General features: G+C 49.6%; 1 protein-coding gene and 1 long non-coding RNA gene across 7 annotated transcripts; one reads left to right on the top strand and one right to left on the bottom strand.

Annotated features, from left to right (window-relative positions):
* The first annotated feature begins 5894 nt into the window (after positions 1 to 5894).
* LOC129146443 (uncharacterized) lies at positions 5895 to 10904 on the top strand. 3 transcript variants are annotated; one of them, XR_008553187.1, is made up of 4 exons: positions 5895 to 5946; positions 6906 to 7169; positions 9028 to 9093; positions 9618 to 10904. It is a non-coding gene; the product is annotated as an uncharacterized LOC129146443 (long non-coding RNA). The 3 variants fall into 3 exon arrangements; XR_008553188.1 differs by having other exon boundaries at positions 6974 to 7169; XR_008553186.1 differs by having other exon boundaries at positions 5930 to 5946; positions 6826 to 7169.
* On the bottom strand, positions 8115 to 23722 carry LOC119251357 (butyrophilin-like protein 1). Of its 4 annotated transcripts, none has more exons than XM_054698666.1 (11): positions 23570 to 23722; positions 22915 to 23067; positions 22523 to 22620; positions 20065 to 20412; positions 17048 to 17329; positions 16724 to 16924; positions 16441 to 16461; positions 16322 to 16348; positions 15306 to 15425; positions 10191 to 10217; positions 8116 to 9810 (listed from the first exon to the last, which is right to left on the bottom strand). In XM_054698666.1, the coding sequence occupies exons 3-11, from the start codon at positions 22608 to 22610 to the stop codon at positions 9158 to 9160; spliced, it is 1767 nt and encodes a 588-aa protein (XP_054554641.1). In that variant the 5' UTR covers positions 22611 to 22620; positions 22915 to 23067; positions 23570 to 23722; the 3' UTR covers positions 8116 to 9157. The 4 variants fall into 4 exon arrangements, with proteins under 4 accessions (XP_054554643.1, XP_054554641.1, XP_054554642.1 ...); XM_054698667.1 differs by having other exon boundaries at positions 15306 to 15332; positions 22915 to 23191; XM_054698665.1 differs by having other exon boundaries at positions 22915 to 23191.
* Between the last annotated feature and the right edge of the window lie 1947 nt (positions 23723 to 25669).

Genomic DNA, 25669 nt, shown 5'->3' on the forward strand with positions numbered 1-25669 from the left:
TTGCCTTCTCTTGAAGTTTCTTGGGAAAGTTTTTAAATGAAGCTATTTGAGTTAAGGAATTTCTAGGTAGAAAAAGTTCTGATTGTGAGACTTAGCCACTATTCCTCCATCTTGTGTATAGCTGCCATCTTAGTATTTCAAGTTTTGCTTACTCAAGACTAATTAGCCTGCATTCCAAAGAGGGTTTATGACCCCCACCCCACTCTGGTCTTATCTCTGATGGCCAGCCACAGTGGAGCCGAGTAATGGGTCTAATTGGCCATAAAATAGAACCGAGCAATGCAGGCCACTGATGGGGTCAAACTAGCCATAAAATAACTGTGTACCCATCATTATTAAGAAATGCACCTGTGTAATCAATGAATGATGCACCTATGTAACTAATGAATGACTGCCAACATGATTTAATTTTTAGAAATCTACTTGTATCCCTATATAAGATCCCTGTCTCCTTTGTTCAGGGCTCCCGACCTTCACCGGTACATCGGTGCATGTCGTGGGCCCAGACGCGAGCCCGTAATAAACTCCTTTATGCTCTTGCAGTGGCTGTCTGTGTGTCCTTGGGGGCTGCACTGGTCGATGCTGGGCACAACACTGATAGCTGAGCAGCAGCTGGTCTCCGGCTGAAGGCCATATGAATAGAATAGTCTTTTGATGCTGAGGCTTTAGCTGATAGGGATGCACTGGCGGCTATCCACTGTCTTAGGTAATTGTCTAGCTGAAATAATAAGTTTTAGTGTTAGGTCTGGTTTTTTATCTATTAACCTTGAAGGCTACCGTCTAGCTGGGAACTGTAGGAGCCAGTAGTCCATGGGAATAAAATACACTAATTGTTTCTGCTTTACACATGACAATGTATTTTTTTTTCTGCTTACTAAAAATGAATAAATAAAGACCTGCTGAGTCTCTCGGCAGAAGATACTAGCACCTCACCAAGTGTCAGTGTCTCCTCATTCTACCTCATCCCCTTCCCTTCAGCCCTTAAGTTTCAGCCCCTTACAAGTCACCGAGGCCATCTCAACCTTTCAGGAACCCCTGACACGACGTTTTGCCGGAGGCTGGTCCCCGGCATCAACTAAAGAGATTTCTGACTTTTCAGAAATCTGCACCATGCCTGGACCGTTGTCAGACAACATGAGTAGTATGGCTTCCAGCAGGAGCCGGGTCAGATCCCTACTGAGGGCTCATCCTGGTCCTTTCTAACTTTGTGGTGATTTCTGCCTCATGGTGAGGGACCCAGTGACTCAGAGCAGCAGAGAAGGGAAATGAGTCCTGGTCAGAGAAAACACCCTCAAACCACACACTGGCGGGGGTTGGGGAGAGGCAAGTGATGGTTCTGGGAGGGCAGATTCTGGGGCTGACTCTGAGGTCATTTCTAGACTCACCCTCTCTCTGTGTGACCATCATCTTCAAGTCTCTTAACCTTCTTGCTGCACTTTCCCCACAGAAAAATGGGAATAGTATCAGCATCTCCCAACCAAGGTTGGAAATGAAAGGGAACAGCTAAGAAAAAGAAATCTTTCTGTTAAAGAGTCATAGACCTGGAAATGTAAAGTAAATAAAAGTTTGCTCCTTAATAAGCATATTAAGGTCTTAATAAGCAATAACAAGGTCTGGCAGCCTGCCAGGCTGATTGATCTCCCAGGCCATCCTGGAAGAACTATGTCCTTCCCCTTTTCCTGTGTCAAGAATGTGTGTGTGAACTAACCAACATTATCAATGTAAAATGGTTGTGTGTAAAAGAAACTCTTTGTCTCTGGACCAGTGCTCAGACCTCATGGGACTTATGAGGTCTGAGACCTCATGCAGGAGTAATAAAACTTTCCTGGCCTCACCATTCCTAAAGTACTTATTATTCTTCCCCTGCCTGTGTAAAAGGCTAGAATTTATTTCTTCAACAGAATGAGAATTACATGAATTATTGCTGCGAGCCAGCCACAGCAGCCTGGGTGTCAGGTTCCTGAAGGATGGGACAGTGTCTGCACAATTGTAGAGAATGAGGGGGAGGGGAAATGAGGAGATACAAACAATTGGTCAGGGTGCTGACATCATCCTGCTAAGGGTCTCAGCAGTCCTTTATTTATACATTTCAAGCACTGTGAGTGCATAAGCATATGCATTAAGGCAGGAAGATAACAATCATCACATCTTTCTCAAGAACAGTCAAGGGTCTATTTGCCCACCTGCAGAGGTCCTGACATTTATTATTCTTTGTCTTAAAGAAGATACAGTTGCTAAGCAAAAGTGTTCTTAGAATAGTCATTTATCTTAAACAACCAAACAGTCATTTTATTACTAGCAAAAAGCCTATGTGACTGCAACTAACATTTCTATGTTTGCCATAGTGAAGGATTAACTAAGGGCTAGGGGAAACAAAGGGCAGGAAGTTACCTGGGGGAAGGGAGACAAAGGGATTTTTTCTAACTAACCTACAAAGTTTAGACTAACATATAGCCAAATGATTAAAGCAAAAAACAGAAGGCTTTAATATAGAAATCATCATGTATAGTATATTGTTTTAATATTGATTCGATATTTAGGAACCAAGGGCCTGGAGGGTGTTACTGCCAGGCAAGCAGCACTGACTCTTCCCTAGGCCCCAGCTCTCAATCAGCTCTCAATTAGGAATTCTCCTAATCTAAACAGAGAGTTTTCTACCTATTACTCCTCTACTTATCTAGTCAGCCTAGTTTCTTAAAGTATCTTAAAGTATCTAACTTTAAGATCAAGGGAAAATTCCTTTCTCTGTAAGATTGCTGATTGTTGTTTTAAGGAACTACAAATATTTCATCAGAGGCAGGGCTGGAGTTGGTTATAGCTTTTGGTTCCCGGAATGGTTAATCCGTGACATATCAGTAGTTGTAACATTGACTATTTCCAAGTGCACTATTTGTGCTGCCATGGTTATTAGCTTAACCAGTCACAAAATTGCTGTTGACTTATTCTTGAATGCATACTCTAACAGCTACCATACCAATTGTCACATCCAGGGGAGTCAGCCCTAAACAAACAGGAAGAATTTAGCAGGAGCCAGGCTATGGTGCCTCCTGGCTTATCAGGAATTTTCTTACACTTGGAGCATAGGTGGTGTCTGCCACCCAACTGCTATCTTTAACTTTAAAGTAAGAGAATTTCCTTCTCCAATTAGCCCTTGCCTCAAAAGCCCACCTCTCCATGTTAAAGACTTGGCCAAGGGATGTTTACAGCCTTTTGTTCCCAGAAGTTTTTTCACTTGTTAATATAAGGCCCAATGTTGAATTACTGCCTTTTGACAGAGAACTACTAATTTTATAAAAAAAAATATAACATTTGTATCACACAGTGCCATTTGCCATCAAATTGGTTATTCAGTAATTGATCAAAAAGCATTTGTAGTTTTACTTTTAAATGAGTATTTTAACAATGGTAGAAACTAGCCATAAACAAATGAGGAGAATCTAGCAGGAGTCAGCTAACGAGATTCCTGACTTTTCCGGAATCTGCCCCATGCCCGGACCTTTGTCAGAAAACATGAGGAGCATGGCTCCCAGTAAATTATATTTGAAGAGTCACTACCTAAAATTCTCAAACAGGGTCCTGCCCCAGGATGTCACAGACACAATATTAAAACAAGTGAAGCACAAGCTTCAATGTGGTTGTGCTGGGTCCTCTTAGAGCTGCACCATTTCCTGCACCACTTCCCATCCCACTCAGCCTCACCACATTCTCAGCGGCTCCTTACAGTCAGCTGCTCCCCACTTCCTTCTTCAAAGAAACATGTCTTCAAAACTGACATACCTGCTTTGAAATGGTGGGGCTTCTAGGGTGTCCCTTCAAGCTTGAAAGTTTCAGTGTTTCCCGCAGATCCCAAATCTTCCTACAGAGTTTGCACCTGCTGTTAGCAGCTCAGGAGCCATGCTGGGTGCCAAGGGAGTCTCACGGCTCAGAGAAGATGGTTCCGGGGGGGTCCACAAGCCGAATCTGGCACATGTTGAGGGGTGTCTACAGAGGCCAGCTCGCGGGTCTTCACAAATTTCTCCCAGAAATACAAATCACCCTTCCCTGGCTCCTTCCACTGTCTGCAAGTGAAAGCTGCAATGCAATCCCAGCAGCCTCCACCCTGCCCTCTTGAGAGTGCACCCCGGTTATCAGGAGGGAAACAGCAGGAACAGAGGAGCCAGCAGAGGGGAGGGGCAGGCACCTGACACCCCTGCAGGCACAGGGAAGGTGCCCACCCAGCACCCACTGTTGAGCACCCACTGTGTTCCAGGCTACTTGGCTCCCAGACCTAGAACTAGGGGTGAGTGTGGGACCCAGTCAACACTGACTGAGGCCCGAGCAGGGCTCTGCACAACAGTGACCACCCCAGTGACCCCATGTCAGCTGTCACCCCACATGGCAGGGCCTGTGAGGAGCCCCCAGGGAGGCTGTTTCTCTTTTCCTAACTGTGGCTGACCCAGGAGCCCCACATCCAGGACACCAGGAGTCAGCGCTGGGCACCAGAAGCTGCCAGGACCTGGTCCTGCCCACACTGCGTGGACAGGGCCTGTGGCTTGTTCAGATGTTAATGTTACCCGAGACCTGGTCACAGTGACCAGACCCTGTCCCTCCATGACACGGGTCACCAGGAAGGCCCGATTCTATGTCTCCAAAGAAACCGTGGGGCCTGGGCCTCCTCCCCTTGCCTTTCTGTGGTTTCCCCTTCTCAGTGAAGGGCCACTGTGTCTCCCCAGTTATCTCTGCAGAGACTCCAGGGTCATCATCACAGTCCACTCTCCTCACTGTCTACTTCCAATGCACCCAAATGTTCTGTCCACATCCATGACCAGCACCTATTCCACATCACCCTCATTTCCCACCTGGCCCAGGGGTCACCCCATCCCACTTCCAGCCTCACCTCCCCCAGTCCATTTCCTTCTAAGACCATGACTCTCTCCAGTCAGCTCATGTCATCTCCCTGTCTCATCCTTTCATGGTGATACCAGAATTGTCAGGCCTAGTCTCTCAGCCAGGAACAGATCCCAGGCTGCAGGGGCAGCGCTGAGCCCCAGCCACTAGACCCCCACGGGTTGGTGTCTCACGAAGCCGCAGCAGGAACTTTGCAGACGCTCAGGCAAGCAAGCGAGAAGAGGCAGGTTTTTTTAGCCAAAGAAAAAGTTTATTGAGAGAAAAAGAACAGAAATAAAGTGGGACTCCCAGGCCAGGAAACCAGGCCTGGGAGGGGCAAGGAAGCCAAAGTGGAGTCGTGTCTCAGGGAATATATACCTTCTTTCCCTAATTATTCTAAAGCTCCACCAGTTTCTTTGTGATTGGTTAGTTCTTGGCTGTCTCATTTAATTTGCTACTGAGTGGGGGATCTTCACATTCCTTATCTAACAGCTTTCTCTTTCCCCATTTGTTACATCTTTATCTTTATGGCCCAGTCCTCTGGATGGGCATCCCTGCATTGAAGTTAAACAGCTGCCCTTCTAAGTTGTCCATAAATTAAACCACTCTCCATTTCTCCAATCTCTGCCTCCCTTTACCACCTGAAGGAAACCAGGACCAGCGTTAACAATGTTGTCCTTCGTCCTGAGATATTTGTTTTTCCTAGTGGAATTGGTTACATTCCCTTGGTTGTCCTTATCTCTGAAGCCTCCCTAAATACTTCAGAGGTCCCCTCCTGCACTGTCCCTAAAATTGCCTAATTCCTAGCTTGCCCTGTGTCTCATTAGGAAATACACCTGTGTATCCAATGAATGTTTGCCAACATGATTTAATTTTTAGAGATCTGCTTTTAACCCTATATAAGATCCCTGTTCCCTTTGTTCAGGGCTCCTGACCTCCGCTGTTACATCAGTGCGTGTCACGAGCCCAGACTTGAGCCCGTAATAAACTCCTTTATGATCTTACAGTGGCTGTCTGTGTGTCCTTGGGGACTGCACTGGTCGACGTTGGGCACAACAGCTTCCGGACTCAGAACTAGGGGTGAGTGTGGGGCACAGTTACAACTGACACTGAGTCCCAATGTGTCCAATGGTGACCACCCCAGTGACTCCAGGTCAGCTGTCACCCTACATGGCAGAGCCTATGAGAACCCCCCAGGGGGGCTGTTTTTCTTTCCCTCACTGCAACTGACCCTGGAACCCCCCACTCTGGACATCAGGAGTCAGCTCTGGGCACAGGAGCTGCCAGGACCTGCTCCTGCCCACACGGCATGGACGGGGCCTGTGGCTTGTTCAGATGTTAATGTCACCTGAGACCTGGTCACAGTGACCAGACCCTGTCCCTCCAGGACACAGGTCACCAGGAAGGCCTGATTCTATGTCTCCAAGGAAACCAGGGAGCCTGGGCCTCCCTCCCCCCTCACTTCCTGTGGTTTCCCCTTCTCAGGGAAGGGCACCTGTGTCTCCCCAGTTATCTCTGCCAGAGACTCCAGGGTCATCTTCACAGTCCACTCCCCACCCAGCCTACTTCCAATATACTGAAAAGATCAAGATATTTCTCAATTCATGTCCACCTCCAACACCCATCCCACCCACCCTCATTTTCCCCAGGCCAAGCGTTGATCTTCTCGAGGGTCTCTCCGCCCCACCTCCAGCCTCACTTCATCCAGTTCATTTCTTTCCAAGGTCGTGACCCTCTCCAGTCAGCTCATGTCAGCTCCCTGCCTCACTCTTTCAAGGGATCCCTCTGCTTAAAGGAGGGGTGTCCATGGCTCCCCTTCTCTGGCCCCCTCCCATTGCTCTCCCAGGGCCCCCACTGACTCAGGTGACTCCTTCAATTCAGGGGGCTCTCCCAGCCTCAGGCCTCCTCACAGTCCCTGATGCTCCTGCTGCCTCTGCTCCCCAAACCCTCACCTTTCAGGTCTCCCCTGAAGTAACCTGCTCAAAGGGGCCTCCTCCAACCTCCTGACCTCCCTTGTGCACCCCACACCTGCTTGTTAGTGTTGGGGGCCTGTTGTCCCCCAAGGCCCTGACTTGTGTCATCTGGGGAACCACGTGGGACCCCAAAGGAAGCCCCTGTGAGTCCTGCTGCATGTCCAGCAGAGAGGGGCCTCACCAGCCTCAGCTGAGCTCATCTGCAGAGGAGATGCTGCTGTTGCCCATCAGCCCCTCAGCCTCGTCCTCTCAGAAAACCCCTCAGTCCACTGAGAACATGAAACGTCACCTCTGATCCAAGCACCACGGGACATGGCAGCATCCCTCCAGGTACGTGGGAAAGGCCAAATGACCATCAGAGGTGGAAAATGGAGGAAGGAGAGAGAGCAATAGGGAGGTCAGGAGATGAGGCCCCTCTGACCTGAGCATCAGCCCCTGAATCCACCATGCTGCACTTGTTAGGGGGAAAGGATGTCCTGCGCAAACTCCTTATAGGCTTTGTGGACTCCACCCCCACTCCATCAAGACACTGGGAACTACAATCCCATGACCCCCAAAGGGAGGGTAGCGAGGACCTGAGGGCGGAGTTAAGCAGCCAGGGGCTCTTTTTGGAAATATAAGCAGCATGTGACCAGGGGTCGCCCTCTTGGCCCTCACAGAGGGAGTTCGGTTCTCTTCAGTTTGGGAGGGAGTCTATCAGTCTCCCTCAATTTTGAGCTCTCTTTAGTGTGTTAGGCCTGGTTGAGTGGGAATTGGGAAATATTTGGTATTTTTTACTTGATTTCTATTTGGTATCTGGTATTTGGAGTTTCCCACTTGTTTTTTTTGGAAGCCAGGGATTTAGTTAAACTTATGAGAGGCGCCATATTTGTTTCATCTGAAAGCCCCTTGGGGAAAATATTAACTGAGTGGTCGACCTGTAGCTACAAACCTATGTCTAAGAAGCAGCTCCTATCATGGTTTCCCTGCAGGAGCCCAGGAAAAACTGATAGTGGGGAACAGACTGATGTTTTTTTAACACAAAAGCCAGGCAGTATACTCTCCTTTTCCACATTGGCTGGCTCACCTATGACTTCCTTTTATCTATGCTCTTCTAAAATCTTACCCTGACATTCAGTGTCAGTTCCGATGCTTTGGCTTTAGGCAACCTGAGATTACTCTGACTCTTCTAGGACATTGGCAGATGGCTGGAAGGACTGGAATTGTTCCAGTGAGAAAACTGGGCCTGGACCAGGGCTTCTACTTGATGTTGTTTTTGGAGTTAGAGGGTCTGGAGTGCACCCCTTTATCTATTCTGTTACCCAAAACTATGTTATAAACATAAACTGCATCAACTTGTATAAAAGCACAAGGGAAGATGACAAATGAAGACAATGGGTAATAAATACAAATTAATACACAGAAGAGAAATTGTTAAAACTATTAAAATCTCTTTATAGTCACACATGATTATGACATCTGACTCCCCCACTCCTCCTTCTCTGTCTTCTCCTCCCAACAGAACCAGTCAGTGTCCCCTCGGGGAGGGTTCACACCTTCCTCCCTGCAGGTCTGGGGCTCAGGATCCTGCTCCCTCTGGCAGCTGTGGTTCCCGTGACCAAGTCAGCACAGGGGTCCATAGAACTCAAGTTTCAGTTCCCCAAGTCACCCTGAGTCTGAAAGTCTCTTTTTCATTCTCATCTTAATTCAGGGAGCTGTTTTCTCCTTTCCAAATGGTTTGACACAAAAGAGGAACCAGATCCTTCTCCTGAGGTCACCACATTAACACACCACAAGTTTATCACTGGTCATAGAAACTCATCAGGTTTGATAAGATTAAGTGTATTTCATCCATTCCAGAGTAGGAAGCAGATAACAGAATATTAGGCTCCTCTAAAAGTCTGTCGTCTGCCATTTCCCCAAATATTTTGGAGGCAGAAGTTTCTGGTCAGATAGTCCAGACCCCTAAAATATCTGGGGACCCTCCATCAGGCTCTAGGTTCCTCCACACAAAGTCCAGTTGGATAAAGTAAACTCCAATTAATTTAGGAGAATCATTCAGCTCATCCCCTTTCTTGTCCTAATGGCATAAAATCCCTAGTAAATATTTTCTTTACCAAATAAATTTTTCCCATGGAAAAATTAGTTCTACCCTAAATGGGTTCAAAGTTATGTCTCAGCACAAGGCCTGACCTGACTCTTCTCTCAGCCACGGCTCAGGAAACTGCACCCAGATAAGGAGGACAAGACTCCAGCATCCGGGACTCACTCACAGGTTTGTCCACAGGGAACCTGCAGCCCCAAGAAGAGCCCAGGGCAGGGCTGGGCAGGGAGGGGCCCTATGGTGACATGGTCTCAGAGGTACAGGGGAGGAGGGGGGCTTCAGACCCTGGGGGAGCCCCATCCACACCAGAGCCTGAGGGGATCCCCTCCCCTGGGGAACACACAGACTCCTCCAGAGAAAGAGGATTGTTCATGGGCACAGAGGGCTTCTGGGCCCCAACCTCCAGGGAGCAGAGGGTCATGGACACGTCTCCAAAATAACAGACAAAATATGGAAAGAGGGTCCCAGAGAAGGACTCAGGAGGGAAGGAGAAGATGTGGGAGCCATCAGTCATGTCATAGAAGGAGATGTCCCCGTGATCATAGTCCAGGAAAACCCCCACCCTGTGGGGAACCTGCCTAAGGGGTAGCGGAGTATCAGCAAAGGCTAAGAAAATGTTATTGTACCAGCCAATAATCCATATCCCTTTCAGTGGGGATGGAATACTAAATGTAGTTTTTTCATCTTCCCTACAGACCCCCAGTGCACACTCAGTGTTGTGTACATTCCTGACCTCTACCTCCCAGTAACATCGCCCTGATGTGATGCCCTCAAGACCACAAGCACTGTATCCTTCTTTATTTCCATCCTTGGAACTCTTCAGACTCTTCCTATCCTGAGAGAGGACAATTCCACCATAACAAGAACCTGGATCCAGAGTGACAGGCCCTGCAGAGAGAGAACCCATACACCAGCCTGACATAACAAGGACACACACCTCCTCACCCCAGATACTCAGCTTTATGAGGAGGGGGATATGTTCCCTGAAATGAGAGCCTGGTGACCCCAGCCCACAGTCCCCAAGCAAGAGAAGGAGCCACAAGATTACTGGGGGTCAGATATGTCACAGGACTCCTGGGGACCCACCTGGACCCCAAGGACTAAACAGCCCCTTTCAGCACCCATGACCAGTCACCCCTCAGCCCAGCTGTGTGACAACACAGCTGCATCCACCCCACCCCCACGGAGCGTGCAGAATCTGTGCCCACACAGAGAATAGAAGGAAAGGTCAGAAGCTGAGCAGCCCCAGAGAGAACAGAGTCACTCACAGGCCCGGAACTGCTCCTTCCGCCAATCTGCAAGAGACACACATGTCACGTGAGGGACTCTAGATACTGACACATCAGGGCCCATGCCTAGTTTTCTAAATGACAGTAACACAGAGTTCACAGGGGAAAATATTTGGAAACATTTAGTTGATGCATTTAATTTTTAGATACATACACACATACACACACACAGAGTTGTTATACTGCAAATTTCCATGATTTAAGACATAAAGCTTAATACGCAGAGTAAGAAGCTGGACACCAACGGAACAGAAAGTTCTTTTACCACATATGACCATCAGTTTATACTTTGGAAGTCACCAGCCACAGGCCCATCCTGGAAACCAGGTTTTCTTGAACAGGTTCTATGGAGATGAAGTGCCCAGGACTGCGTGTGCTTGTGAAGAACTAACAGACATGGACATGCAGCTTCTCTCTGAGCCACGGGGCTTAGAGCTACAACCAGCTCAGGCCTGTGTGCGGCCCTCCTGGGGCAGCAAAGGCCTGTGGAAACCTGGAGACGAGGGGGCTGGTGGGCAGAGCTTCTCCCTCTGATTGTGAATGAATCTGTTTGTCCAACAAGGAAAGAGAGACAGACAGACAGACAGAGAGACTGACACAACGTGACTGAGATACATGTGGGGTGACTGTGACATGAGTGAGGAGACTCACGACACTCAGCAGAGGGTCCTGCCCACTCAGGAGGGGTGGAGAGGGTTCTAGGAGGAGAGAGATGTGCAGAGTAGGGGACATGGACACACACTGAGAGGATCAAACACTAATGACAACTTTCCACATTTTCATGTGTGGTGGAAAAAAAAGTATCCCTGTAGACAGAGAAGAACACACACACATTGGATTGACACAACTGTTTCCTTCAAGAAGAGCCCAGAAAGATGGAAGCTTCAAAGTAAAATCTCTCTCTAGAGGCAGAATAATGACTTCAAAAGTGTCCATGTCCTCAGCCCAGGAACCTGTAAACATGTGTCCTTGACAGAGGAAAGAGAAACCTGCAGGTGGGACAAAGATGGGATCCCTGTTCCCAGAAACAGGGATGTTATTGTGGATCATCAGGAGGAACCAATCACGTGAGCCTTAACAGCCATGACCCTGCACCTGTGCTCAGAGACAGTCACATGGTGATGGCAGCAGGGCCATAAAGAGGCTACATGGCAGGATGTGTAGACAGAGGATGGGGTCCCCAGTCAATGCAAGGGGCCCTAGATCCTGCTCGAGGAAGGAGAGCCTAGAAGGAAGGAGCTGCCAGACGCTGGAGTTAGTCCCAGGACGTGGTCTCAGGTGTCTTCCCCGCAGGCGTGTGAGATGATAAACTGTGTGTTTAACGCTGCTCAGGGTGTGGTGACATGTGTCAGCAGCAGCTGGAACTCTGATGCCCCATGTGGGGGCCCAGGAAGGTGAGCAGAGCCTGGCAGGGGAAGGTATGGAGGGAGCACCAGGACCCCATGATGCACGTGGAAGGACCCCAAATTGTCACCTGCTCTGGGGGGAGATGGAGGGAGAGAGAGGGGTCTGGAGAATAGGGAGGGAGGGAGGGATGGATGGTTGAGGAGAGGAGGACAAGGACGTGGGACAGGAGGAAGGAGCCAGAAGGTTCATCAATTTGCTGACCAGAGACAGACCCAGACCCTGACTCTGCTGTGGAGGGAGGGTCACCCACAAGCCCTAATGACCAGAAGGGGTGTGCCCTGCCCCCTCAGCATGTGCCACACAGGATCATAGACCCATGGCCCCAGGGGAGTCCCTGAAATGACTGAAAGGGGAGCACAGGCCCTTCTCCCCCAACGCCCAAGGCCATGTCATACCCCAGCCCACACCTGCCTGGTCATTCCCCAACACTCAGATCAGACACAGCAAGACTCTGAGGCCGTCAGGGAGAGTGTGACTTTCTCAACTGTGTGAGGGGGAGAAGGGGAGAGAGGGGAATCCAGGATCCACATCTATAGGAATAAGGAACAACATCTTGTGCACATGGTGTATAAATGTGTGACACCAGCCACACTTGCACAAGCTCACTCTGAGAAACTGGCATTTCCATCTTTGCTTGATAAGAAAGAAGATCACATGCAATGATTGGGTGGCAGATGTGTGACCTCTTCTAAAAAAGGGAGATTTTAAATTTACTTGTTTTTGTAAAGATTTATTTATTTATGCATACAAGAATGGGGATATAGGCCAGAGGTGTGTGTGGGGTGAAAGGACTCATCAGAGACAGAGTGGGGAACAGAACAGTCAGATTGACTGAAATACACTGCTAAGGGGACCAGCGGGCGAGACAGGAGAGGTCTGCTGGGCCATGTGGGTTGCTCCTTGGCCAGGGATCAAACTCGTGTTGCAGTGGCTGCGGTTAGCTTCATAGACACAACTTGTGTCTTAACCCCTTGAGCCACCAGGGAGGCCCCTACATTTACTTACTTATTAGTTGACCTCCAGTTCTAATGCTTTACACCATGCTTTTTTATACAACAATAAAAAAGAGGGCGTGGAGGAGAACAGGAACAGGAGCAGTAGGAACAATAACAGAAAATCGAAGTGGCATTTAATGTGAGACACAGCGTGCCCAGGACTGTGTATGCACTGAGCAAGTCAGTTAATTTTTGTAGCAAAACTTTAAGTAAAAAAATTTTGTTAAATTTTACAAATAATACGAGATCACACATGTATCCATCTGTGACTCTGTCAGTATCAAAATGCTGATTCTACTGTGTTCATGGTGTTTCATTCAAACACATCATTCTTTTTGCATGCCAAAGGAAAATTTATGTTAAAATGCATGAGACATGAACTCAGCAGAGGCTGGAATGATGGTAAAGACAACTCTGTGATCCTCACTGTGTGGAAATGAGCCCCAGGGGAACCACGGAGACTCTCAGGAGGGTCCTCACACTCCTGGTCCCCAGACCCCTCCTCCAGAACCCCCCTCTCCAGGGTTTGTGTCCAGGACCATAAACAAACCCCTGAGCAGATCTCCCTTCACCAGCATCTCTGACATTCCCTGCATGACCCTGTGCAGACCCTGCCTGGGGTTAAGGGGAGCTCATGTGAGAGGCAGCTCAATTAGATGGTCACCTCAATAATGGTTTTTAAAGTGTGACTTTATCTGACGTACTTCAAAAGGCCCAAGCCTTTTGTGTTTCACTCCCAAGCCTTGCACAGTGTCTGCACAGCACAGATTCAAACTGGTGACTGTGCCCAAAACCTCTAGAAGGCTCTTCTCCCACACACCCCTCTCCTTCCTTCCCCTCTCTCTCTCCATCCAGACTTTTCTTCAAATTGCCTCCCAATTCTTTGGAAAAGGATTATAACTATTTTAGGTTTGTTCTTTTCCAGTTTACAGAGTTGCCTCTGAAAAAACAAAAAACATGGGCCTCCCCGGTGGCGCAGCGGTTGAGCACTGGGTTGCGAAGCTGCCCACAGCCTCTGCAGCGCTGGTTCGATCCCCGGCTGCTCCCCGGCCACCAGAGGAGGGTCCCACATGGCGCGCAGACCTCTCCTGCCGCCCGCTGCTCCCCTCAGCAGTGTGCTTCGGTCCTTCTGCCTGCTCTGCTCCCCGCTCTGGCTCTGGTGAATTCTCTCACCCTCCCGCGCTTCTGACTGTACCCAGTGCGTGTATAAACAAAAACAAACAAACAAACAAACAAACAAATAAATAAAAAACATGCCTCTATTAAAAAAAAAAAAAAAGAATTCTCCTTAAAAAGATAATGGAGAGGGCCTCCCCGGTGGTGCAGCGGTTGAGTGCGGGGTTGCGAAGCTGCCCGCAGCCTCTGCAGCGCCGGTTCGATCCCCGGCTGCTCCCCGGCCACCGGAGGAGGGTCCCACATGGCGCGCAGACCTCTCCTGCCGCCCGCTGCTCCCCTCAGCAGTGTACTTCGGTCCTTCTGCCTGCTCTGCTCCCCGCTCTGGCTCTGGTGAATTCTCTCACCCTCCCGCACTTCTGACTGTACCCAGTGCTTGTATAAGCAAAACAAACAAAACAAACCAGCAAACAAATAAATAAAGCATGCCTCTATTAAAAAAAAAAAAAAAAAGATGATGGAGAAAAATCATACATTGTTTATCTTGTTACAAAGACACAAAAAAATACACACACACACACACACACACAAACAGGATATTACATGTAATTTCAGATCTTTCACAGGCCCCCGCCCAGGAGTCATAAACACCCCAGAAGCTCTGACCCAGACTCAGACACCTGTTCTAAACAACTGATTCCTCAACAACTATAAGGGATAGAAGAAAATCCAGCTTGGACATGAATCAGAGCATGCACGAGAAGACAGAGAATCAGGCCTTCCTGGTGGCACAGCTGGCTGAGCAGTACACTCAAGTGGATTAAAAAAAAAACTCCAGGCATCCCTGGTGGTGCAGTGGTTTAAGACACAACCTATGAAGCAGTCCACAGCCTCGGCTACATGAGTTCAATCCCCTGGCCAGCCAGGGAGAATCCTACATGGCACAGCAGACCTCTCCTGTCTCCTCCGCTGTTCCCCTCAGCAGTGTTTTCAGTCCATCTACCTGTTCTGCTCCCCACTCTGTCTCTGGTGAATCCTCTCGCCCACCCTTGCCTCTGGCCTGTACCCCAGCTCTTGTATAAATATAATAAAACAAATCTTAAAAAAAATCAATAAAATAATTTTTAAAAAAGAAGACAGAGAATCAAGAGGAAACAGAAAACAAAAACTAGATCCAAAATAGGACAGGGATTTTGGATCCAGAAGGATCCATAACCCAGGGCCCATTAGCAAGACCTGACTCCGAAGCAGGAAATAGGAATCTGGAATTTTCGAGAGATCAGTAAATCCTGACCCACACTTTTCTCTGCTGCAACCTCTCCTCACACTGACACCCACTGTCCTCACCCACAAGAAAGGACCAGGTGATAAGGGGTCAGAAGGGGTCAGATGACCTGCAGGGAGGACAGGACAGGTGGAGGCAGGTCTGTGCTTACAAGGGGGGCCCTGCAGTTCTCGGATGGAGGTTCCAGAGTGAGAGGAGACCAGGGACACCAGCTCCTTCCTGGTGGGGGTCCCTGATGGAGAAGGGGCAGAGGGAAGGGTAGGAGGGTGTCTCAGGACCCTCAGGGCCACTCACCTGCATACAGCTGGGCCTTCCTCCAGGCTGAAAGGGAACACACAGGTGAGACCTCAGCACAACCAGCTGCTCTTGTGATCCAGGGACCCTGACCATCCCCTGTTCTGCAGGTGAGACTCTCTAGGGGGTGAAGGGGAGAGGCTGAGAGGTCATGACCTCCTGCCCTGTGCGGACAGCAGGGGATGGTGGGGAATCCCCTGGCTCAGGTCAGGAGCCTGTAGGACAGACTGACCCAGCCCTGCCTGCTGCTGCTGTGGGGCTTTGGGTAAGTCACTGAGTGGCTCTGGGCTTCAAAGACTTCAAAGGTCGTGCTTCACTTGCTACTCAGTGTTGCTACATAGGATCAAAAACAGAATATGGGAAGATATTTTTTAACATACATATTATTCCATAATTATTACATTCAGTATTTCCTAGGAAATTAATGGGAAGATGAAATAAAAACACACCTTGGGCATCACACCTGCTACAGAGTAGAAATGGCCCATCTTCCTCCAATGTAGCATTTCTAGTGCTAAACACTCTGTGGGAGAGGAAAGTACCCCCACTCCCTCCCATGCAAGGTCACCCCGTCCTCTCCCACCACTACTGATCAGCATCTTCAGGAGTAGAGAGAACAGAATTTTCTTGGGGTTGTTTGGGGAGAGAGGACAGGAGGAGGTCACACTCCTAAACTTCAAGAGTCCATTTACTTATAAAATCCCAGAGCAGCTGGCTTTAATCAGGGTGCTGACCAAGAACAAGATGCATTGAGGACTAGAAAGCCAGCACCATGGTGGCTCAGGGATGGAATGAGACCAGGATGCAGGAGACTCCAAGGGTCACCACCAACCAGGATCCCAACAATAGGGGGAAACAGCACCCAGATCTGGAGAACCCGTGGAGCAGGGTCCTGTGTCCTACCAGCTCCCACTTCCACCCCAGGGAAGGGTCCACATTTCTGTGCTTAGACAGCCAAGGGGAGGGACCCCTGAGCACAGGGGACAGGGACCCAGGAGACCTGGAGCATCACTCACCAGCCAGGTAAGCTGCCTTCCTCTGGTCTGAAAGACAACACAGGACACAGGTGAGCTAAGAACCAGAATGTCTCCTATGAAGGGGGCACGGAGAGTTCAGGAGGGAGAGCAGAGCTTACCTAGAATGGCCTGGAGTTCATCTGAAAGAGAATGAAAAATATAAGCACAAACTGTCCCTAAGAACAAAGCTTGTGTCCAGAGAAGACACAAAAATGAATCTCTCTGTGTCTAGAAGTTCCACCATCAGACCAACATGAGCCCCCAAGCTCCACTGTCCCCTCTGGGACTCAGCACCTGCTCTGATCTCACTGCAGAGGGACTCTGGACTCCAACTCTGGCATCAGCTGGTCCCTCTCAGCACCCACTGCCACACTCACCAGCCTGGCCCCTGTTCTGCCTTACCTATGTCCTTCAGGACCTCCACCTTTGTCTGTAGGTGCTCCTCCTTAGCCGGACGAAGATTCCTCTGTTCCTGCAGCTCCCGCATCAGTGTGGAATGTTCTCTCCGGGTGTAGCAGGCAGCTCCAAGGAGCAGGAGCAGCAGCAAGGGCAGGCTCACCAGGAAAGCCGGCTTCCAGGGAGAGGCCCGGGGGAAGAAGGGCTCTGCAGACAGAGACCCCACAGAGACCCCATCAGGACACAGCCTAGGACTCCCAGCCCAACTGGCACCCCTGGGGATGCTAGCCCCTCCCTCTGACCCTGCAGGGAGTGGGGAGCAGTGCTGACCTGGGATGACAATGGCCATGGACTTCTCCTGGCCCAGGACGGGGTTGAGGATGGAACAGGTCACGCTCCCCACAGAGCTGTCTCTCACTACCAGAGAGGCCTCCACGCTGAACAGACCCTCAGTGTCCTGGGACTGGATCTTTGAGAACTCCAGGAACTGCACCCCATGGGGGTGTCTCCACTGCACCTGGGGTTCTGGGAACCAGCCTGAGGTCATACACACCATGCGTACCCCGTCCTCCTCTGGCCCCGTGATGTGCACATGGGGGGCAGAGCCCACACCTGCGGAGGGAAGATGACAGCCAGGTGGGGCAGGGCCCACCTGTGCACACCTCCAGGGGAGTCAGGGGGAGGTTCATTTTAGGGGGTATAGGGGAGACCATCCATGGAGGAACAAGATGATGACCTAACATGTTCATCTCTACTTTCCTACCTATTATTTTTATATTTATATGAACATGTTCAAATCTTTGTAGAATTCTTTTCTTGCTAGAAGAGCACATCTTATAATCCATAAACAGCTGTATTTTCTCATTTCTCACCAACCTCTCAGCCTCCATTTGGCAGCATCTTCTTCTAGTCCATTCTGCTCTGGGTGATTCAACAAAAGTCTCCCATTTGTCAACCCCTGTCTCCACCGTGCTCTCACCCAGTCTCCCTTCAGTCAGGACACTCCTGACCTCACCTTGAAACCACCTCCATCTTGGGTTGGTCACTTCCCTCTTAGGGTGCCTTGTTGTAACTTGGACCCCCCGCTGAGCCCCTTTCCGGACTTTTCTCCCTGCACCTGCTCCTTGAAGGCAGCGCAGTCCCAGGGCCCAGTCCTTAAAGCCCCGTCTTATCTCACAGCCTCTCCCAGAGCTTCTTCTCCCTCAGCTCCTGTGTCTCCTCATACATCACTTCCAAATATCACCTCACCAGTCTCCCCACCTCCCTCCCTCCCTGATAGCCCCATCCCTGTGGGGTACATCTGCCAGGATTCCTCACATGCTCTTCACACCCAAAATTCTACATCTGAACTCATGCTGTTGTCTCATCTGAGGTAAATTAGTAATAAAAATGTTCTTAATGGCTAACACTTTGCCATGTACATTTTACTCACACTCTGACTCTGGGATCAGTCATGTGACTTCATGTGACTAATGAGAGATCAGCTCATGTGACTCAGCAGAGGTTTAAAATGCTGCCCCAGGGGTCTTCCCTCTGCGACCTTCATGGAAGGACATTGTAGTTCAGGAGGAGCAGGGCCTGTCACCAGCCTTTCCCCCTGAAGCTGTTCTCCCTCAGCCAGGAGCCCATTACCATTCATGTAACAAGCCCAGCCAAAGTCCATGTGGTGACATTTTCATCTGACCAAACAATGTAGGAGGAAGTTCAGTGGCGAGTAGTTAAGTCCATGCCAGGTTAGCTGAAGTCCTCACAGCCCATGTGAATACAAGTCCATTACTACAGGCCACTGTGAGATGTTATCTGTGGTTCTTCATTACACAGCAGCACTATGGTAACAGGCAACTGATACACATTATGAATGTTCCTGACATTAAATATCACACAGACTTTACAAAGCCTCAGAAGCCTCTGCAATCCCTTCTTCCACTTTAAATTCTGTGACCCAATTCTCCTCATTCAATTGGGTTATTTCAAAACCTCCCTGATGGCATCTCCGATGCACCCACCAGCACTGTGTGAACCAGCCCCCCTCTCCAGCCCGTAACTGCAGCCACAACTCCAGATACTGTCCCCGCCCTTGTCCTCCCCATGACTGCCAGAGTCACATGCTAAGCGCTGCTGTGCTGAAAATCCCCAACAGCCCCACATGCACACACCACACATGCACACCAGGACTCCTCATCTGCTACTCCTCCCCAGCCTCTTCTCTCTGCAGTGCTCACACTTTTACACCTGTGCCCTCTAGGCCCAGCCCCCCAAACTAAAGAATCTAACAGCTGTTGTCCACAATCACCAGGCTCTGTGGACTCCATCATCCTTTCTGCATCTGGTCTGAGGGGCTTTATAGACCCTGTTAGATAAAATGACGTCCCAGCTCAAATACCTACATCACATGGAGGTTTTTCTGATTACCTCTGGTAGCATTCATCAGCCACTCTCCACCTCTCCACCATGAACTCACAACATTTTATATGACCGTATCGTCACCTCACAACACCCTGCCCCTCACTCTCCCCCACCAGCCATGAGGACTCCATGTGAGCAGATCACACACCAAACACACGCTCCCCCCAGGTCATTCACACAGGCTATGCCTCCACGTAGAAATTCCCTTCCCTGTAACATACAGCATGCCTGTAGCCAACATTGCTGTGTGACGTGTGGGGAAGTTGTTAAAGGACAAACTCCAATGATTTTTTTTTTCTCAATGAGGAAATTTTCCTTTTTTTGCTTCTTTTTTTTTTTCTTTTTATTAAACATCTAATAGCAGACAGATGTGATTTAACCTATTGTGGCCATCACTTCACTGTATATATAAATCAGTCATTATGCAGTATGCCTCACATTACATATGACACATAGTAATTATCTGTCTATAAAACTGGGGAGGAAGGGACAGCCACACATCAGATATTTACTCAGCTGTATTCCCACTTCCCTGCAGTCTTTGCTCCCCTCGCACCAGCCTGAGCTATTATTTATTACTAGAATGTCCCCTCAACCCCAGCCCCACATTGCTGACCCATCTCCCTGCTCCATTTAACTTCCTGTCCTCATCACTTCACTTCAAAATGTCATTTATTCCCTCGTTATTTATTATGATTTCTTTCTCTCCCACTACAAATATAAACTCACAGAATGAAGACCTTTATTAGATTCTCTTTTGTATCCAAGAGTTTAGAACAGGGCCAGACATGTAATAGGCACCCTGTATATTTACATTTCATAAAACATGAATGAATAAGCCTTTTCTTACTCATAAATGAAATGAAAAACTAAATTCCATTGCCCTTATTTTCTCCCCAATTCCTACACTCCAGGACTCAGATATTTAACATGTCACCAACCTGCCACCTGCAGTTCCAAGCTGGCTTGCTCATGGAAGTATCCATTGCTGAAGAAGCAGTTGTACAGTCCATTGTCAGAAGCCTGAATCCTGTGAATGAGTAGAGCAGCCTTCCCCTTACTGAGGAATTTCCCCACCAGCGAGGTCCGCCCTACATACTGAGCCATCATCTCCTCATGTTGTTCCTGTTGGTCTCGATAGATGAACACTGACTCCAAGAAATGTGACCGGAACCACCTCAATTCCATGTTCTCTGCACTCATGACTGGGTACAGGAAGCAGGGCAGTGTGACATCCTCACCCAGCTCTGCCACTATGGGGCCTGGGGCACCAAAAACACGGAAACTCCCTGTGAACACAGACATGGGAGGTAGAAAGGCTGAGAGACACAGTCATATCGGGGAACACACAACATCACTGGGGGAGGCCCAGGCAGGCTGAGGGAAGTTGTCTGATGAGCAGACAGCTGACATGAAGGATTAACAGTGACAATTCTGAATCTGGGAAAGATCTTCCAACCACAACCTGTGGTCCAGAAATTATGTCAAAGATGTTCCCTCATTCACTGGTGTACCTGATAGCAGGACCTTCCATAAAAAACTCTAACTCCATGATTCTCACCTTCAGCATCACAATCTCCAGGAGGGCTTGTAATTGTAAAATGCAGGGACCCTACCCCAGGCCTGATGTAGCAGATTGGGATGCACCCAAGAATGTCCATTTCAAAAGAGTTCTTGGGGGACTAAAAGGAAATCCATTTTGATTTGAGGAAATCCGTTTCATTGCACAAAGGATCATCAATGTGAATGAGTGAACAGGGCACCCAGAGAACACCAGGCTTGCAACAAAATGGAACACTCTTATACAGCAGTCACCAGGCAGACAGCACCAAAAGGAGCACAGAGGATAGTCATGCTTCACTGAACAAGAGTTAGGCAGAGAAGACACCTGGAGTCTGTGGTCAGGGTGGTGAAGGCTACAGCACACACTGTGGTGGTCACTCAACCAGGCATGTGACCCTGGGCAGGGAGAGCTGACAGTGAGGGGCTCACAGCTCTACTGGAAGCTCCCAGCTAACAAGGTACCCAAGTGAGGTAACAAGGAGACAGAGCTGGATGCACCCCCATTCCTCCTCAGTACTAGCCCTGCTCTCCTGAAGCTCAGGGACAGTGAGCACAGGGCAGAGTCTCAGGACTAAACTGGGAGAAGTGGGTGTTAGGGGGCCACAACATGAGCTCACATGCCCCAGCCAGAGCACCCACACCAGAGGCTGGATGACTACAGGCCCCACAGTCTCTGACTCAGCATCTCAAGGATCAGGTCTCTAGTCCTGCCTAAGTTACAAATCTAAAAACACAACAGGTCACCTGATGGAAAGTTAAAAGTAGTTCAACTCTCTAAGTTACCACTACAGATGCTTTTTTTCAAAAAATAGGAAATTCAAAGCAGCAAAATAAGTCCAAGAAACTTGAGATCTCAAGGGAATATGAAATCACAAGATGAGACCAACTCTGCAATATGCAACTACAAAGATATGGAAGATCGTATCTTACTATCAAGTAGAGTTCAAATTGCTGTAATAAAAAAGTCAAAGAAATGGAGAAAACACTGAAAAGTGAATCAAATAGCAAAATTCAGAACAATAAACGAATGACCTGGAAAATAAAATGAGTGAAGAGAAAATAGAAATAGAAGCCTTAAATTAAAACCACAGAGATGGGGGCTGTAAAAAGATCACTCCTGGAGAAGCTATTGGAGCAGTATCGACCAAATGGAAGATCAAATCTGTGACCTGATGGTAAAAATGAACAATGGACCAAAATGGAAGAAAAAAGAGAAAAATAAAGAAAAAAGTGGAAGAACTAAGCAATCTATGAGGAAAGGAAACATAAGCATAATGGATATTCCACAATTTGAAGAGAGACAGGAACAGAGGTACATTCAAAGAAATAGAGTAACATTACATACACACACACACACACACACACACATCATGAAATCGTTCTCGGATTTTTTTAAGATTTATTTTTATTAATGTATGCATACAAGAGCTGGGGTATAAGCCAGAGGTGTGGGGGTTAAGGGGATTCACCAGAGACAAAGTGGGGAGCAGAACAGGCAGACTGACAGAAATAGACTGCTGAGGGGAGCAGCTAGCAAGACAGGAGAGGTCTGCTACAAGATGTGGGTCAGCTCCCAGGCCAGGGATCAAACTCCTGCTGTGGTGGCTGGTGATAGCTTGATAATGGTGAGACTTAACCCCTTGCATCACCAAGGAGGCCCACAGATATATATATATTTTAAATAAGTAAAATCATGCCATTTCAAGCAACACGGATGGAACTTGAAGACATTATGCTAAGACAAATGAGCAAAGACAATTCCTGAAGGAGGATCTCCCAGAGCCCCTGGGCCCCACCCACCGGAGGGAGACACAGGACAGGGAGGGACACACTCACCTTGGGACCCCACAGGAGGCAGCTGGAACAGGAGCAGCAGGGAGGGGAGGAGGCAGAGCACAGAGCTGGGGCAGGAGCAGGGCACCATCTCCTCAGGGCTGGGGAGAGACAGGGCAGGAGGCAGCCAGGCCCACACAGAGGAGCAGGGCAGCCAGGAGCTCTGGGCTCAGGGGAGAGAGCAGGCACAGGGACCCCCACCAACAGAAGCAGGACCCTTCCTGGTGACCCCTTAGGCCCTGAGACCATGGAGGACAGACCTGGCTCCTCTCGGGGCTTCTGAGCCTCTGTGCTGCTAGAGACCATGAGGTTTATTGGAGAAAAACATTCTCCCTTCCCTTCCCACCCCATGGATCCCACACCCCGAACCCACTCTGCTCAGAACACTGACATACCTGCTTTGAAATGGTGGGGCTTCTAGGACGTCCTTTCGAACTTGAGAAGTTTCAGTGTTTCCCCAAACCTTCTTATAGAGTTAGCACCTGCTGTTAGCTGCTCAGGAGCCCTGTTGGGTGCCAAGGGGGTCTCATGGCTCAGAGAAGATGGTCCTCAAGAGAGTAGACAGGAAGAATTCAGCACTCATTGAGGGGTGTCTCACCAGGGGTGGGATCCCTGGGATCCTCCTAGTTTTCTCTCAAAAACACAGTCACCCTTCTCTGGCTCCTACATGATCTGAAAGTGAAAGCTGAAATGCAATCCCAGCAGCCTCCACCCTGCCCTCGTGACAGTGCACCCAAAGGAGCACTTCCTTCCTGTTTCAGGAAGGAAACAGCATATCAGATGGGTCAGCAGAGGGGAGAGACAGGCACTCTGACACCCCTGCAGGCACAGGGGAGGTGCCCATACAGCACCCACTGTGAACACCCACTGTGCTCCAGGCTGCTTGGCTCCCATACCCAGAACTAAGGGTGAGTGTGGGGCACAGTCAGGACTGACTCTGAGCCCCTTGAAGGGCTCAGTCTGTGCCACCCCATTGATCCCAGGTCAGCTGTCACCCCACATGGCAGAGCATGTGAGGAGCCCCCAGGGGTCCTGTTTTCTTCTCCTCACAGTAGCTGAGGAGCCCCCACACCCTGGACACCAGGAATCAGCACTGGGCACCAGGAGCTGCCAGGACATGGTCCTGCCCACATTGCGTGGACGGGGCCTGTGGCTTGTTCAGATGTTAATGTCACCCAAGACCTGGTCACAGTGACCAGTCACTGTCCCATGAGGACACAGGGTCACCAGGAAGGACCAATTCTATGTCTCCAAGGAAACCAGGGAGCCTGGGCCTCCCCTCCTCCTTCACATTCTGTAGTTTCCCTTCTCAGTGAAGGGCACCTGTGTCCCCCCAGTTATCTCTGCCAGAACCTCCAGGGTCATCTTCACAGTCCACTCCCCACCCAGTCTACTGCCAATGTACCAAATGTTCAATCCATGTCCATGACAGCACCTATTCCACATCACCCTCATTTCTCACCTGGCCCAAGGGTCGCCCCACCCCACCTCCAACCTCACTTCCAGGAGTCCATTTCCCTACAAGACCATGACCCTCTCCAGTCAGCTCAAGTCAACTCCCTGTCTCATCCCTTCAGGGGATCCCTCTGCTTAAAGGAGGGGATCCCAGGCCTCCCCCTCCCTTTCTCATCCCCCTCCCATTGCTCTCCCAGGGGCCCCCTCTGGCTCAGATGACTCCAATTCAGAGAGCTCTCCCAGCCTCAGGCCTCCTCACAGTCCCTGATGCTCCTGCTGCCTCTGCTCCCCAAACTGCACCTTTCAGGCCACATCTGAAGTGACCTGCTCACAGGGGTCTCTGCCAACCTCGTGATCCCACTTGTGCACCTCACACCTGCTTATTGGGCTTGGGGATCCTGTCCTCCACCCCAGCCCTGACATGTGTCATCTGGGAACCATGTGGGATCCCGAGAGGAGGCCCTGTGAGTCCTGCTCCATGTCCAGCAGGGAGGGGCCTCACCAGCCTCAGCTAAGCTTGTCTGCAAAGGAAACACTGCTGTTGCTGTCCCTCGGCCTGGTCCACTCAGAAAACTCCTCGGTCCATTGAGAACACGAGACGTCACCTCTGACCTGAGCACCAGCCTCTGATAGACACAGTGTTCACCATGCTCCCCTGTCTGCTATTCTATCCCCCAAAATATAAATGGGGGGATCACATCTCACTGAGTTGGAATCATTCAGGGCAGTACCTGTGTCTGTCCCCCAGACTCTCCCAGGGCTCAGTCCCCAGAGTCACTACCTGGTGACTGAGACCCTCACCGCACTCCTGCCAGGGTGTGGACTTCACAGCAAGTTCTACCCACCAGGGACCCAACTCCTCACAGAGTCACGGCCTCACACCAGCAGGACTATCTTGCCCAGGCTCACTCTCCCTGTCCTGAGGGGCCTCCCGTGTCTGTCTTCATGGAGCCAGACTGACTGACCCTGATGCACAGAAATGCTTGGTTTCTGCCTGAAGTCTGGTCTATTAAAACTCAAAATTTCTGTATATTCTTGAAACATCTCACTTTGCCATCCTTAAAATTTCATTTATGATCATCTCAACTTAGAGTCCATCTTGGAATCTCCAACTTAATTTGAAAATAAATAAAGAGACAAGGAGTAATTCTCTCTTCCATATTTACTCCTCAAACATCACCAATCACTGTCCAGTAGGGACAATTCTCAAGGCCTAAAGGCTAGAAGAGTATTTGATGAAGAAACAGAGGGGAAAAAAACCACTGTACTGAGCACCTAAGTGCAGGAGCTGGGCTGCACAGGTGGTGTCTGTGGCCCCTGATTCTCACACCTGCAGACAGAGATGAAGGCACCAGAGTCCTGCCCTCTGTGTAGTGACATGATCCAGGACCTTCCTGGGGGAGGGGTTGCCCTGCCCCCACCTCAGCTCTCAGCAGCCCAGTCCCCAGCTCCACACCCCTCAGGGGGAGGGAGCAGGAAGGGACCTTGGACTCTGAACTGCCCCAAGAGGACACACCCAGAAATATCTGCCCCCAATGTTGCCCTTGGGTCAATGTGGAGAGGGAAGGGAGGAGGGATAGAGCACTGGGCAGGTGTTCCTGCACAACACTGGGGGACACTGAACACCCTGCAGGAAGGACACTCACCCCACTCACTGCCTCTCCAGCTGCTCAGGGCCTGTTCCTGCTGCTTTGT

This window comes from Talpa occidentalis, unplaced genomic scaffold (assembly GCF_014898055.3).
Source record: "Talpa occidentalis isolate TD23 unplaced genomic scaffold, MPIMG_talOcc4v2.1 talOcc4.2, whole genome shotgun sequence".
In the NCBI taxonomy this organism is placed as follows: domain Eukaryota; kingdom Metazoa; phylum Chordata; class Mammalia; order Eulipotyphla; family Talpidae; genus Talpa; species Talpa occidentalis.